The 16,191-nt window shown below is 38.6% G+C and overlaps 1 protein-coding gene across 28 annotated transcripts in view; it reads right to left on the bottom strand.

Moving 5' to 3' along the window:
* The window catches only part of PTPRM (protein tyrosine phosphatase receptor type M), a 413,795-nt gene that overhangs the window by 39,043 nt on the left and 358,561 nt on the right, over nucleotides 1-16,191 (bottom strand). For all 28 annotated transcript variants that reach the window (XM_083746769.1, XM_083746763.1, XM_083746742.1 and 25 more), the window contains 3 exons: nucleotides 11,992-12,079; nucleotides 6,019-6,095; nucleotides 3,531-3,567 (listed from right to left, as the gene is read on the bottom strand). In XM_083746769.1, the coding sequence (XP_083602895.1) occupies nucleotides 3,531-3,567; nucleotides 6,019-6,095; nucleotides 11,992-12,079 (202 nt within the window). The remainder of the gene's footprint in view (nucleotides 1-3,530; nucleotides 3,568-6,018; nucleotides 6,096-11,991; nucleotides 12,080-16,191) is intronic.

Below are 16,191 nucleotides of genomic sequence, written 5' to 3'. Positions count from 1 at the left end.
ATTGCATACATACAAATTGAGTTTTTCTGTGGAATGTACACATTTCTGCTGGACATTTCAATAATTTCAATTTTCTGTGAACATACTGGGGTTTGCCATATGGCGCTTTGTTCTCCAGTTACTTTTTACTCTGCAGATATTTTCTATCCAATTAGCACTTGCATATTTAATTTGTTTAAGAAATGAAGCCACTTTAAAGGTTTTAGTTTTTCTTAGTAGTAAGCAAGTGACCAGTTCAGAGAACATTCATTTATGCATGCTGTTTAATTTTTCAACAATTATCTGATAAAAGCATGGAAACATTCATAGAATCATAGAATTGTAGAGTTGGAAGAGACCATGAGGATCATCTATGCAGGAATATTTCACCCAGTGTGGGGCTTGAACCCACAACCTTGAGATTAAGAGTCTCATGCTTTACCAACTGAGCTGTCTACTTCCGCTGTCTACATCAATTCCCCCCAGCCTGCTGCTCTACCAATCTTTTGGACTGTAACTCTCCTTCAGGTCCATTCAGCATGGCCATACTGGCGGGGGCTGATGGCAGTGTAGACCTAAATATTGGGGGGGGGGGGGAGAATCAGTTTGGGGAAAATGACCTACATTGTGGAATCAAACATGGCTACCAGCCCACCTTTTAGCTGAAAGGGGATTTTAAATAAATATTCTCAATTCGAAAATGTCAAATAGTCATTTTCAAATTGTGCCTGCCTGTTCTTTATGCATGATCCATTACATCAAGACAATAGTTTTCTTATTACAAGTATGACCCAGGTGCTTATTGTGACTGTCTCTGTCAATTACTGTAGATCAGCTGAAGTCTTCATTAGTGGCAATTTCAGCCTATTATAGCTACTGTAAAGAAGAAAAGTAGATGCTCATTTTCTAACCTAAATTGCAGGTTTAGAATATGCTGCACTTAAAACATAGCTTAATGGTCCCTTGATACAACAATAGGTAAAACGGTTTTTGTCCTTCTTACACCAGTTTCCTAATCAACCTGATTTGAAAGACACAAAAGGTAAGCTCATTGCTAAGCAAAACCCTGTAAAGCTAAATCTTGTTCATTTGGAAGATTCCAAAACAGTAAAAAAAAACTAAAACACAAGTGATTAGGCAACCCTCCAGCTTTGTTGAAAAGCCAGATTGGTAGCCGATTGCACACCGATTATGTTTGCCACTATTTAGTGGCATCCAATTATATTTGCTCATTAACACTTGATATGTTGAATGGAGCTTAAGAAGAGCACTAGGACAATTAAATAGCAATCTCAACTCTGTAGGGATTTGAACTAATTTCTCAAATGATTTCCTTTTCCTGAAGAGCATAGTACAAAGGAATACATGCATGAAAATGGGAATGAGTTGGATCAGAAAGGTTACTGAAAGAATCATTGTGAAAGATTTTAATGGACATATCCCAAATGTTCTGTTCAGATGTTTTAGTCAAATGTTCTTGCTTTCAATAAAGGTATGGGTTGCAGCGATTGCTAGTCCTACCCAAAGTAGACTCCTTGAAATTGATGGGCATTACTAACTGGGGTGCATTAATTTCAGTGGGTCTACTGAAATTAATTTAGTTGGATGCAACCCTTTGGTTTCCTCCCAAAATGAGTGAGTAGGAGTCAGCTAATTTCCTCAGTCACCAGTTTATGTCTGGAGATAATGGAGGAAAAGGCAAAACGGTGGCATTCATGTTCTTATCTTTCTCCAATTCAGGCATGACTATTGGGCCTCTATCAGGCCAGTTATACCTCATCCCTAAGCCACACAGGTGGAGTGCATAATGCTTTGCAAATATGGCTCAAAACAGGAGACTACAAATCATTCATTCATCTGTTACCAGTTCTCTGCATTAAAGTGCAGAACCTTGTTTAAACATGAACCATCTCTCTCTCTCTCTCTCTCTCTCTCTCTCTCTCTCTCTCTCTCTCTCTCTCTCTCACACACACACACACACACACACACACACACACACACACACACACACACAGAGTTGGCTATCACTTTAAATCCCCTGCAGTGGAATACTTGCAATGAAAATAAATTGTCACTAGGTGGCAGAATAGAGCTGTTTTGTAAGGGGCAACATAAGCATCTACGGTAAATTTTAGAAACCAAAACAAAGCCATAGTCCTTCCTTCATTTTTCTGTGGTAGGTAGAAAAAAGTTCTCCAGTTCTATGGAGCCAAGCTGTTGGTTTTGCGCATTGAACGAAGTATAAGGAAACATTAAAATAGCAACCATATCAAAAATATCAGTAAAAAAAGGTGAGAATTTCCCAACGGTCCCCCCCCCCGAGTCTAAGAGCTATATTTATTCATGGCGAAAGAGATAGATGCGCAAGCTGGTGCTGGGATGGGGCAAAAGTGGGTGAGAAAGCAAAAGTTGGTGGAGTAATAGCTGCAACTCCTACTTTTGTACAGCGGGCAGGGCCAGCCCACCCCATTTCGCCACCTGAGGCAGAACAGGAATTGCTGCCTCCTGCTGTGCCCTACTTCCGAAGCTGGCACACCCCGGCTGCCTTCAAACTCAGCGGGAGCTGACGCACTCCTCAAAGCATTGATGCTCACTCAGGTTCTCTGTCCGGGGGTGGAGAAGATGAGCGCCAACGCTGCACTCTGGAACACCTCCCTTCCCCGTCTCATGCCTCTGATAGTGGCCAGCCAGCCAGAATTTCCTATAGTCCTCGCATCTCGTTATCCTCAATTCAGGCAAGAAAGAGCCATTACCACAAATCAAGGAGATATTCCAGCTAAGCAAAATCACTTGAGGAGAGTGCACAGCAGGGCTGGTGAGGGATATCGTCTAGGGAGAACCCCAGTGGTTGATAAGAGAGGCCTGCAGGACTTCATTCATGTCCCACACCTGAAGTCCCCGAATCTACACCAAAGATTACTTCCATGAGGGAGGAAACATGCAAGTGATGTTTTCTAGGTTACTTTAATTAGTTAGTTCATTTTAGTGTTTAGATCCTGAAAATTCAACAATAGTCCTAGGGCACCAGCACATCTAGTTCATGTTCAGAGTAGAATTATCATTTTGTTTAGTGTAGTATAACAGTAGCCACAAATAATATATTGTATATGCTCATCAGAGTACACAATGGAAAAAAAAGGCTAATTCCCAATCATAGATACAAGGATAAAAGTTCTTCTCTTTGAAGAATAAAACTTAAAACATCTGTTGTCTTAGCATACGAATCCAAGTGAAGCTGCTCTTTATACTGTGCCAGATTTGGGTACAGGAGTATTAGAACCAGGAAGTTGTACAGCCATTTTTAATGAGCCTAAAAGCCTAATTAAATATATACAGTACTGTTCATCACAGATTCTTTCAAGATTCTTCTGTCATAAACTGGGGGGTGCTGTGGGATCAGAAAGCTAATCTGAAGAAATCAGGTGCACTGACTATAGTATTAGTTGTTTATAACAACATAAGCGAAAGTGAAAACCTTCACAAGTGCATTTCCCACATAAAAGAGCAATACACATGTATACAAGAAACTTATAAATGTGAGATCAACTTACCTTGCGTAGCAATATAGTGGTTTGGCCTGTGATAACCCTGAAATAAATTTTTAAAAAGCATTTTGTGTGAATCTTGTGCAATCTGTCACAGGAACAAGGCAAAAAACATAAACATGCGCAAAGAAACCTACTAAGGGCAAAGGTTTCACCTTATGAATATGAGAAAAGCTGACAGGTGTAGCAGCTATAGCTGACAGGAGGCTTTTAAAGCTGTGTGTGATTAGGTAAGGAGTTACAGCTGCTGTATTCTAGAGGCTCCTGTTCTTTTCCCAGCAAATGGTCTAACCTAGTGACACCTGCAGGTAGCAGCAGCATTTGTTTAAAACCCTTTCACTTCTCAAAATTCCTTCAGCATTGCAAGGCACAGCAGCTAAGGTCAAATGTTTAAGTTATCAGGGCAGCATATTATCCACTGAAAAACTGCTTTCCTGTAATCTGATTCTACATCACCCAGATACTGTTTGGCACGTCCAATCATCACATGGTTACTTGCCAGCCCAGTTCTGCTAACTGAGCAGCAGTAAAGGGAGAAATAATGTTGAAATCAGTGCTTCTCATCTGGTTATTACTACGGAACCACAAAGAACTATGGAACTTTTTCTGTGGCTACTGTTGGGCCTGGGTAATGCAAGAATTAGGCCTAAGCTCTAAGCTATTGGCCATTCCTTAAAGTAGCAACATAGGAAGCTGCTTTTTATCAAGTCAGACCACTGGCCTAACTGCTCCTTATTATCGATAATATGCTTTACCACTGAGCTGCAGCTCATATCCATGAAATTTAAATGGCAAGAGCAGGAAAAGTAACTATTACGTACAATTCTATAAGGATTATATTACACTTGCCCATCATTGATTATTATGTTTACATTGCCTTTACATACACACTTCTAATGAACAGGCTGTCAACGCCATCAGTGTCTTTGAAGCACAAAATTTATGTACAATTGCCACTGAAACTAATAGGATTTGCAGTTCTGGTGTACTTAAAAATTAAAAATGAATCCAAAAGAGAAACATTATAGGCGAAACTGCATACCAAGCTGTTAACAGTAGAAACTTCTTATCAATATTAATAAAGTTAATGCTAAATCTTTTCCATCTTTAGACATCTATACCTTTAAAGCACATTCCTACATCCTCAAAGAATTCTGGGCACTGTAGTTTGTTAAGGGTTGCTGGGAATTGAACTCTATGAGGAGTAAACTACAGTGTCCAGAATTCTTTGAGGGGGAAAGTGTTTTGAATGTGCTTTAACAGTTGTTTGTGACTGGGGGAAAATTCCATTTTGTTGGACTAAGAATAGTTTGCTCAGCTCTAACTTGAAAACAACAAGAGGAATTCAGTCCTGTGCATTAGGATTCTTCCATCAGCTGAAGCATTTCTGCTTGCCAGATGGAATGATCTCCCCTCTGCTCCCTATGTGTGCTATTCTGGGGGATCTTAAGTTTCGATTTAAAGCTAAATTAACCACTATTTAGAAGCATTTAGTTTACAGCATGGCAAAACACACACTCCTTAGCGTTGAGACTGCCAAATAAGATGTGCAATTTGCTTGTTGAAACTCTTGCAGGGTAAAAAAAATGCAACAAACAAACAAACAAACAAACAAGTTTTAATTAACTGAGAAAGAAATGATCTAAATTCACTTTTGTCATAGTAATTGGGAAATTGTGCATATAAGGTATTGGCAGCTTTGTCACAAGGTGTCACTAATGAAGATAAAAGCAATGTTGATATCAATTAAGATGACTAGGTTGTTCTGAGTTACTAAACATTAGTGTTATGTGTGAACATGAAAATTACTGATTTTCTTTGCAGACTTAGTGCTTAAAATGGCATTGACTCTTCCTTGATTTCCAGCTCTACTTTTGATTTCATTCTTTCTATGCCCCCCAAATGCTGTCTCTTAAAGAATTTATTCTAATGTAAAACATTAAGTTAACATGATGCAGAATGAACAAAGAAGCAGTCTTCAATAATTAAACAGCATACATATTTAATGAACTGTCTTGCTTGCATTAGAAGTCCTGGTTAACAGATGCAGTCTATACTTTGAAGGCTGCTTAAAAGTGCCGAGATGACAAGAGTTTGCAAGCCACTGCATTAGGAATTATAGAGTTTTGTCACATTAATATGCAAACAGCCCCCCTTTAAAAATTGAATCATGCCAAGTTGTTGACAGAAAATGAAAATAACATGTCTTTGGTCCCCCATAAATTTCAGGAGGAAAAGTAGCCAGATAAAATTACTGGCAAGTCTCCACTCCAATACATGGCAATTTTAGGAAATGTCTGATTTTATTTTCTTATTAGCAATCTTTGGTAGATTTAATCTCAACTCTAGCATACAAGAGGGGGTCTCCAGATTGGTTTCTCACAGAATTTAACAGCTGGCATCCTGATTGCATACAACATCATTTGAAATATCAAATGAAAGTCTTTCCTTAAAATAATACTGTTAAATTTCTTGTCTAGATGAGTATACGTACATCGATATAATTTCCATTGATGTAGTCAGAGTTTAAGTCCCCTTCAATGGGCTGCAGCCTAACTCGAGAATGATCATCTGAAATAGAACACATAACACATGCATTAAGGAATTTCTATTCTACTCAATACTCATCAAATAACAGTCAACATCAAATAGTCACGTGGATAATAGAAGGAACACAAGATGACAAGATACATTGTCCCCTCACAATGCTATGATTACTTTAAAAGACTTGTTTTTTAAAAACATAAAAAGAAAGCAAGTCAGTTGGCCCTGTCCTCAGGGGTAGAATAACATCTGAAATAAACTTCCATCCAAAAATCTTTATGGTTTTCAGTGTTCCTCCCCTAACAGCGTTTTCGTAAACAAAACAAAAAAAAATTCCTTCCAGTAGCACCTTAAAGACCAACTAAGTTAGTTCTTGGTATGAGCTTTCGTGTGCATGCACACTTCTTCAGATACCTTCTTCAGATATTGGTATCTGAAGAAGTGTGCATGCACACGAAAGCTCATACCAAGAACTAACTTAGTTGGTCTTTAAGGTGCTACTGGAAGGATTTTTGTTTTGTTTTGTCTATGGCAGACCAACACGGCTACCTATCTGTATTCGTAAACAAAGTTCAGACTGAAATGCAATATTAGTGATGATTTTGAGTTAGCACGGCTTTCATGCACTCCTTATTACAAACCATTTCTTCCCAATTATTAGTCTTTGTGTAATGCAAATCAGTCATAGGCTTGCTGTTTGTGGACCACAACATTTTCTTCCTGGATCGGTTGCCAAGTGCAAAGCATTTGAAAGCCTTCTGAATTAGAACTCAACTCCTTATGTTATCTACGTGGAGGCTGTCCTCTGCATTCCAAGCAGAAGAATGAATAGTTAGGATGCAAAAGGAAACAGGGAACACCATGGAGTAATGTGTATTGCTCGGTTTCTGGTTGTTCGTGTTACTGAGATATTTCAGTCAAGATGTTAATACACAGTCACAGTGATACATTCCAGTTTCCATGAAGGCTGCTTGAAGGCTTCAGCATAAAATAGCATTCATGGGGGCTGAGCTTTCTTGGCCACGCCCCCAATATTTTTGGGGAGGGGGTGGCTCCCCAATGTCCTAAAAATTAGGGAGTGGAGGAGGCCGTCAGTGGCCAGCTCCCTCTCCTCCTCCAACCTGCCATGGAGAGAAAAGAGGCTCAAAGCAGCCTACCGTGTGCTGCCGCCATGTTTGGGTCCTCCGCCAGCTCCTCCCAACGTCCTGACATCACGTGTGTGATACACACACACACCCAGCGCCAAATTGCTCTCAACAAACTTGTGTCTCTAATCACCTGTACCATGTGAAGACTTTCCATGAAACTACCCATGATACAGAGACCTTTCAATTGACTTCTGGCATGATGGCAATCAGGTCAGAATCTACTCTGAATGCTGGTAGAGAATGACAGAGCACATGCACAGCGACACTTACATGCGCCTAGCAACATTTCTACCTTTCATTAATTCAGTGCAGCTCACTTTAATTTGGTATCCACCACAGTAAATTTTCCAGAATTATATGTGTCATGGTATTGGAGCTGACCTGAAAATGTACTTCAGATCACTGTAGGTTTATGGGCCATGGAATAAAATCGCTCTCTGTAGGAATATGAAAGGGGTTTCTGTATTATCACAGAAATAAATTACCTGGAAGTGTCAATGTGATTAGGTGTGCAGTTATAATTTAGATAGGGAAACTTACTGATCACCCACCAGTTGAATATTACTGTACTTTCACATTACAATTATAATTTAGATTCAAAATACAATTCAAATTTAAATAATAAAAAATAGAAATCAATTACTCACAGGTTTACCAGGCCAGAAAGATTATACAAAGAAGGTAAGTATTAAGAAACTCTGGGGGGAAAGTAAGCTACCTGTACTCTGAAAATCAGCGGTTTTACTCTGCAATTAGGGAGGCTACTTAGAGTAACTAGATTCATTCTCTCTGGAGTTGGGGAATGAATAAACAAGCAACCTTTACGCTACTTTTTCCTCTTCACTTGTCACCACTCTCTGAACAAACAGTAACTTGTTAAAGTAAGAAGAAATATAGTGTTGTTTTAAAACAGGAATACCCAACATGTTGCACTTCCAATTTTCTGGACAACAACTCCATCATGCCTGAAAATTGGACATACTGGCTGGAACTGATGGGAATTGTAGTGTGAAACATCAAAACAGCACCACCCTGGCTACCCCTGTTCTGAATCATTGCATTGTTGTTGTTGTTGTTGTTTTGCTTCCACACCCCTCTTAGCTTCAATCTCTGTTGAAAATGCAGGACATAAACTACCTAAACAAACCAACAAATAAACATGAGGGCACTATCTCTGAAATATATTCTGTATGTCTGTTTCCACGGGTGTCTCTCTAGATGCATTTCAAATACTCATGATACTACTTTTAAATGACTGATTAACTGTGGAAATTGGAAGCTATGCAGAGTACGTCTTATAGGAAAGATTATTTCCCTTAATGCATTCTGCAAAACCCCCAAGCACATCAATAATATGATACCTTGGAAAGCAGAAAGATAAAATTGTGGCATTCCACCTGGTTTTGGTTGTGTGTTTAAATAAGTCCATGTTGCTCTCAGATTGTGATTAAATGGTGTTTGTGCTCTCATGGCCAAATTCACAAGGCATGTTTAACTTATGTTCAATTGGAATGAAAGGAGGTTTGTGTCATGGGAAGTTTATTTCAAGACTAAACAGTTTGCCCTCTTGTATGCCCCTCTGTAAGTAGGTTCTTCTGGAAAAACTCATGACATATGCACAACTCTTTGGAATACAGTCATACCTTGGGTTGAATGTGCTTCAAGTTGAGCGATTTCAGGTTGTGCTCCGTGGCAACCCGGAAGTAACAGAGTGCGTTACTTCCGGGTTTTGCCGCTCGCGCATGCGCTCAAAATGATGTCACGTACATGTGCGGAAGTGGCAAAATACAACCCGCGCATGCGCAGACGCGGCGTTGTATCTTACGTTCCATTCAGGATGTGAACGGGGCTCCAGAAAGCATCCTGTTCGCATCCCGAGGTACCACTTAGTTGTCTACTAAACAGTCCTGCAGAAAAATGTTGACTCTTTGTTAGCTGTGCTAGCTCTGTCAGACAAACAGGAATATGTAAATGCCTTTTTGCTAGAGCAAGCACATACGACTTTGAATGCATTACGGTAGTGGTTACTTTCTAGAGGAAACTAGATTGTAACAGGCATCTTGTGGAAATTCATATTTTCTTTACTATGTGAGTCTGTATTTTTGAATAACTATAGCAGAGGACTCAAAGAGCCCGAACCTGATGTTACAAAAGCTTCTTATTTTTCAATGCTTATGGGAAAATGGATGGTGCATATTTACTGCACCCTTTAGGAGGGCAGGAAGTAAAGAGCTGTTTTATGGTGCTTTACAGTGGATTTAGATTCCATTACTGAATATGCGTAGTGATAAAAAGGATGTGATGCTGCTGATATTAAAATATTTTGTATTGCTATACCAAAGCCATTTTGACAGTAACAAGTTGCAGCGTATAGTTATTAGAATGCTGGATATTGTTACAAGTTTGTGAAAGCGCCTATCGCCTTGGTTTTATGCAAGAGGATGGTCGATAAAACAAGCTTAATGCCCCTAAATTGTTCCAAATCTTTCTCCAGCCTTTACACTTTTCAGCTGGTGGGAAGCAAGGAAATATTTTGCTGAGAGACAAACTTCTGCAGCTTCAGGGGAGGTACCTGAAGGGAGTCCATGCTGAAGGTCTCTGGGGATATGATGCAGTTAGCAATTGTAGTGGCTGCTTTAGGCAGTTGGCCACTTCCAATACTGCTTTTATTTTTTTAAAATAGAATGATAATATGAGCCACTTTAATTAACAGGAAACAAATCCAACTGCTCTGGAACGTTGGCTGAGCTGCTTCTTTGCATTAAATTTGTTCAGCTATTCTTTAAACTACGGCACAGACATGGTAAGAGGGATGTCACATTCCTGCTCTTTGCACTACAATAGTGGTGCCAAGAAAAAGGGCAGTTTTGAAAGCTTCCTCGGTAAGAATTTTTTCTTGACACCTTCTCAGAAGTGTCTCTTCCTTGCAAGCAAATGCCTCATTCAACATACCCTTATTCTATTCACTACATAATATGCTCTCCTGTAAATGTACCCAGTGTCAGCTAATGCGTATTTGTCAAAATCCATTACCCTATTTTAGCAAACGTTCCACACTTGTATAACCCTTATTCTTTAATGGTTCTACTTTTAAGTCAAGAGACCTTCAGATAAGAGGATGGCAAAGCCATTAAATGCTTTCCTCATAGTGAACATGAACCTTAGTGAAGTCTATTCGCAAGAGACCGTCTTCAAAAGGGCGAATGCTTATTATTTAGTGTCATCATTTACCTATCTCTGTGGTTAATTAAAACTCTGATCCAATAGGAAATGAAGACTGCAATCCTACACACACTTACCTAGAAGAAAGTTCCGTAATACTTGTGGGGAGTGTCATGAATGGCTGTAAGCCACATGAGTAAATGGGGTCACAGGCTATTTTAATTACACAAAATGTGGTGCTCAACTCTCTTTGGATGTCTTTAGTTTTACTGACTAAAGGAGCATATTTTAAGCAACATGTGTCTGAAGCTAGTGTAACTGGCATTGGGCTGTAGATGTACCACTTTGTAGACAATATATTTTAAACAAAAACAATACCATCAATGCTTACTTGATATTTACACAAACCTTCAGCCACAGTGGACACAATCCAGTAAATGTTAGGCATTTCTGAGAGCCAAACTAAATGTGCAGGCAGTTTCACATACAAATGGGAATGAGATGGTCTGCTTATAAGTTCAAGGGTGGGAACTAAAACCCAGCCTCCTCTCCTGCCTTGTGTTGCTGCACTCTATTTAAGTAGTTTCTCCTTAGCTGCCTCCAGTATGAGACATGAGCTGGGCACTGAGAAGTTTGCTTCAAACCTACAGAGCACAGTGTAATAGGTAAGAGAGGGATTGATTTCCCCCTCCTCCCCCATATGCTCTTTTTAAAAAGACATGTGTAGACCCTCCCCTCCTTCATTTCATATGCTTAATAGACACACAATTGCCACACATGTCTACTTTGGTTCTAAAAGTCCCACTGAAATAAATGGAAATCAAGTGTACCACTAACACTTAAATGGGAGCTAGGTGTGTTTCACTTTCACAGCATTACCCTCCTCACTTCTGTATCGAAACATTATGGTTGAAGCATTACGTATAAAAACATTACAGCTGAAATGTGAGACAAGTTATTACATGTGTACTTATCAACAGTACTGATTCCATATCAATAATCAGTAACGTAGTACTGTAACAACCTGACTCATATTTCAACTGTAACATTTTCAGGACAGGGGACCATATTTCAATTTCCGTTTTTTCCATTGTGCTACTGTAGGAGGATCCTAGACTCTAGTGAATAAAACATATCATTATTAAATATAGTTTAGTTCTAGCCTTCCTCTGAGGAGCTCAAGGTCACCAGCCTGAGTGCCATGGCTAAGATACAAGGTGAAACCCTTTCCTGCAGTCCAACACTACTCACTATTCCACACTGGATCTCTCGCCAATTCTGTTCTGAAGTCTTTAAACTAGTAAAGTACTTACTTCTCCCATATTCTTTAATTATGGTGGCTGGAGCTCAGTTTTTTTACTCCACACAAATAGATGGTAATTGTTTTATTGATTTGTTAATTACTTTGTATAGTTTATGCTGCATTTGTGATGTTCTATTATGTTCTGGTTATTTATTATTTGTAAGCCGCTTTGGGATTCATTTGAATGAAAAGCGGCACAGAAATACAATAAATGAAGTCAACACAAATCAAACATATAGAGGTGGGCAGCATTGTCAAGTTGCTAAAAGGAAATTTACACAGAGGTACAACTACACTTGTCAACACTTACATGCAATGATATTCCCATATCTATTCTTCATTCGGTTCTCATCTTTTTTAGCTGAGTCCCAAGGTGCAGACTGTCCTTCAAAGAAACTCTGTTAAAAAGAAACAGGGGAAGCAAAAACAACACTAAGCGAAAGAATATGTAGCAGAACAAACACTGAAGATAACACAGAAAGACACAAGGAGAAAATACCACAGAACGTGCAAAACACTGTAGTTATTGTTTGTTCCTTTGCTTGTTACTTATAAGTAATTTCAGGAGTGGTTATGAAAACATTGTTCTTTTTAAAATAAATGAAGCATCAATAGATTTACAAGATAAGGCTGACAGCATAGTACAGTCGAGTATTAGCAGAGATAGGATGAACCGGACATTCAGAATAATGACAGCAAAAAAGAAGTGAAAGGTTTTTAAGAATCATCCTGAAACTTTTAGAGGTCATTTCTATTACAACGAAAGTCAAAAGATTATCTTGCTCTGATGATCATGGATCAGTGAGGCTCAATATGGTGTTTAAACTTTCAGAATACACAGTCAACTGAAGGTATGAAATACTCTTTCAATACCCCGGTCACACGTGTGCCTTCTTCAGATTTAAAGGTCTGTATACACACATTTAAAGTGCATGGCTTCCCCCCAGAATCCTTGAAATGTAGTTTGTTATGGGTGTTAGGAACTGTAGCTTTGTGGGGGGTAGGTTTTTAATATTTGATGAAATACTGTATTCTAATCTTTTGTTGAAAGCTGCCCAGAGTGGCTGGGGAAACCCAGCCAGATGGGAATGAATGAATGAATAATAATTAAACTATAGTTGCTAGGATGGGGTGGGGAGTCATGTGCTTTAAATGCGTTTTTATGTACGGTGTGTATGCAGTCCATGAGAAAGGGGCATCATTCATTTATTCCATATTGTTCAATGGATCATTAAGGTTGGGACAACTTGTCATGACTGGATTTCTCTTTAAAAGGAAAGAACTCCATTATGCAGCCTAAATAAGGGGGACCCAATAAGACACGATTCAGTTATAAAGGTTTTCCACTGAAGAAGAAGGAGAAAAGACTTCACTTGGCTAAGTGGCTTTTCCTTAGGCAATACCTCTTTGCATGCAATTCATGTCCACATTTGTTTTGTTAAAATCATTATTTACAATACCTCATAAGATTATTGAATTTCCAGGAAGGGGAAAATGTTTTCATCATGCAAATAACCTGGTTCAATATTTGCTTAACCATAGCACTATATTATTTAATCAGGTTTATTTAAGAATTAATTCATTTGGGTTAGGAGTGCACATTCATTGGTCAACTAGGGATGAAAGTAGGCAGACAGATTTCCATCCCAGGCTGTATTTGTCCCAAGCAGAGCTGTTTCTCTTCCGCTACAGCTTGGCTTTCACTGCAACCCACGTTGCTTGTCTCCTATCTGCTATATGACCAGAACTAATGTAAACAATTATGTAATTAATTTCAGTGCATCTCAATGGAAAGGGGACAACTAAAACAATGCAGAAAACACTGTAAATATTTACATAATGTTTGTGGGCTAAAACAACAACAACAACAACAACAACAACAACAACAACAACAAAGGCAGCAGATACTGCTTGTCTTTGCTTGCATGATTTCCATTCCTGACCTCCAACGAAAATGAGAATGGCAGCAATTCCCACTCTCGTTTCCCTTTCTGATGGAATTATCTGACATCCCTGGTTAGAATTCCGTTGCCATAGGGATTTGTTTGCGGCAGAAATGGTTTGTGCGTGCTTGGCCCCATTACCTGCCCTACCTGTGCTCAGCATAACTTATGAAAGAGCCTGTATGTCTGGGCGTAGGCTATGTACATAGAACCAGGGGCATAAAGTGTTCCCATGTGTACAATTTGTAGGTATGAAGGCTGTTTCAGAATGGATGCCAAAAGCACCGAGGACAGCGGTCATGAACCTGCACCTTCCTATGTATGCTCACTCTCCTCAGAAATAATAATCCTTCATTGTGAATAATATTTCCTCTAGTAAATACAACAACAGTTGTCTGATTCTGAATGCATAAGTGGTATCTTTAGGCCTGTGAGTGCTGTAGGAAACAGCTTCCATTTCCCTGCCTCTCTCTCTCTCTCTCCCTGACCTGCTATCCACCAATATAAATGCTCAGTCTCCCCTAATAAAACTTCTGAACAGGACTTAAATGCCTTATAAGATAAAGTTAAACATTTGAATAGAAAGAACATCCTTCTCTATTTAACTATAAGTACTTTAGGAATAATTTTCACAAAAACCAATTTAAAATTTAGAGACTTCTAGCAGCCTCTTCTCCTTTTAAATTCTAATGCCAGATCTTCCAAAAGGGAAAATTTCTATATGAGGCTTATTTTGTATTAATCTGAAGAATGTATGAAGAACAACAATTCAAATTCAACTGTAGCAACACACTCCTTGGCACCATAGTTAACTGTAACAAAGTAAACTGTATTTCAGATTTATCTCTAAAATAATGAACAGAGTGAGCAGATAAGTTTTTATAATTCTCCTCTTATACAAAGAATTCCCTAGGTTCAATATACACATTTATGATATAATTAATTTACAAGGTGTGTGTGTGTATAATATATATATATATATATATATATATATATATATAATGTTTGTTTATCTAAAATTTACATTTGTTCTCAAGCTGTAGTCCCCCCCCCCCCACTTCCTGCAATAAAAATGGTTTCAGGAGGGTTGAACAAATGCTTTCACTGAAATATATGTGGCATTTTCACAAATAAACCCCAATTTCATTCTTTATAGTATGTAATTAAAGTGTTGTTTCTGACTATATCTCATATATTCTGCAGCAAGTCAGTGAACCATGGAAACACTCATAATAGTAGAACGTCTATAATACAATAAAATGAAACCACTCCATGAATATCAACTACTTTGCATTTTCATAACTATTTCTGAATACAGTGTATAAGGAAATTGAACATTTCACAGACAAGCCTATATTTTTCCTAAGCAAAACACATGCCTTGTGATTCTAAAACCTTCTCCAGATCAACCTTCCCTCATCAATTTCTGAAAGATATAATTACATGCCCCAATTGTGCAACTCAGGAGACTGCAAGTACAAAATGGCAACAAGATATTTAAAATGAGAACTCCCTATTCCCATAAATAGATATATTATTACCCAGAAGGGTACTGATGTCAGAGTTATACATCATGTGCTGTAGGTCTGCCATGCAGTATGGATACAAGTTTTAGAGTTTTGCTTGTCTTTTACAATTCTACTCTATAATACACAATGAAAGTGAGCCCACAATAATAAAATAGAATACCAGAACTTGTCGCATCACAATTCATGGCTGGCTTATACATTTGGCAGAATCAAGGGGTAAAGCTATTCTAAGACTTTACCATGTGAAATTGCAGGTGGGGGATTCCAGGATAAATACTACTCCATAAATTTAGTCACTAAATAGAAAACTAGTATACTTGAGTGCTGATTTAAGTTTTATCCATGAGAAAGTATTCAAACATGTTTTCCTGAAGCTTAAAATGGTATAACCCGAGAACTGGACTCTGCTGAATGTAAAAAAATGGGCCCTTAGAAATGTCTCGGCTTCTGACTCTCTTTTTCTCTCTCTCTTTTTCAGACAGTTTCACTACTAACATATTAAATTAAGAAACTACAGATAAAGCCTTAAACTACCATTATAGAATCTGGAGCTGTACAGATCCTAAGTTATCTCTGTTAAAACTGTCAGGCACTCTAAGCATAGTTTCCCATGCAAACCATCATTTTAAGGATGCTCTGGCAAGTTCCAGCTGAAAAAAAGCCCTGAAGACATGCCCATTGCGCACAACAGTTACACAAGTATCCAACAAAAAAGCTATCTGTGCAGGCAAGGTTTTGGACCAGGCATAGGCAAACTCGGCCCTTCAGATGTTCTGGGACTACAACTCCCATCATCCCTGACTGCTGGTCCTGTTAGCTAGGGATGATGGGAGTTGTAGTCCCAAAGCATCTGGAGGGCCGAGGTTGCCTATGCCTGTTTTAGACAAAGCCACTGCCATCTTTATGAAAGCAAAGTTATACAAAATAATAAAGAAGCCACCCTTATACCACCCAGTTATGCACTGTAGTTTGAACACTGCTGAAAGTGTTAAAAAGTGTTAAAATACAAGTTTATTTATTTATTCCAAGACATATAAC

This window comes from Podarcis gaigeae (assembly GCF_964106915.1).
Source record: "Podarcis gaigeae genome assembly, chromosome: 7".
Classification (NCBI taxonomy): domain Eukaryota; kingdom Metazoa; phylum Chordata; class Lepidosauria; order Squamata; family Lacertidae; genus Podarcis; species Podarcis gaigeae.
Note: the sequence above shows the minus strand (reverse complement) of the source record. Positions and strands in the feature narration are given on the sequence as shown.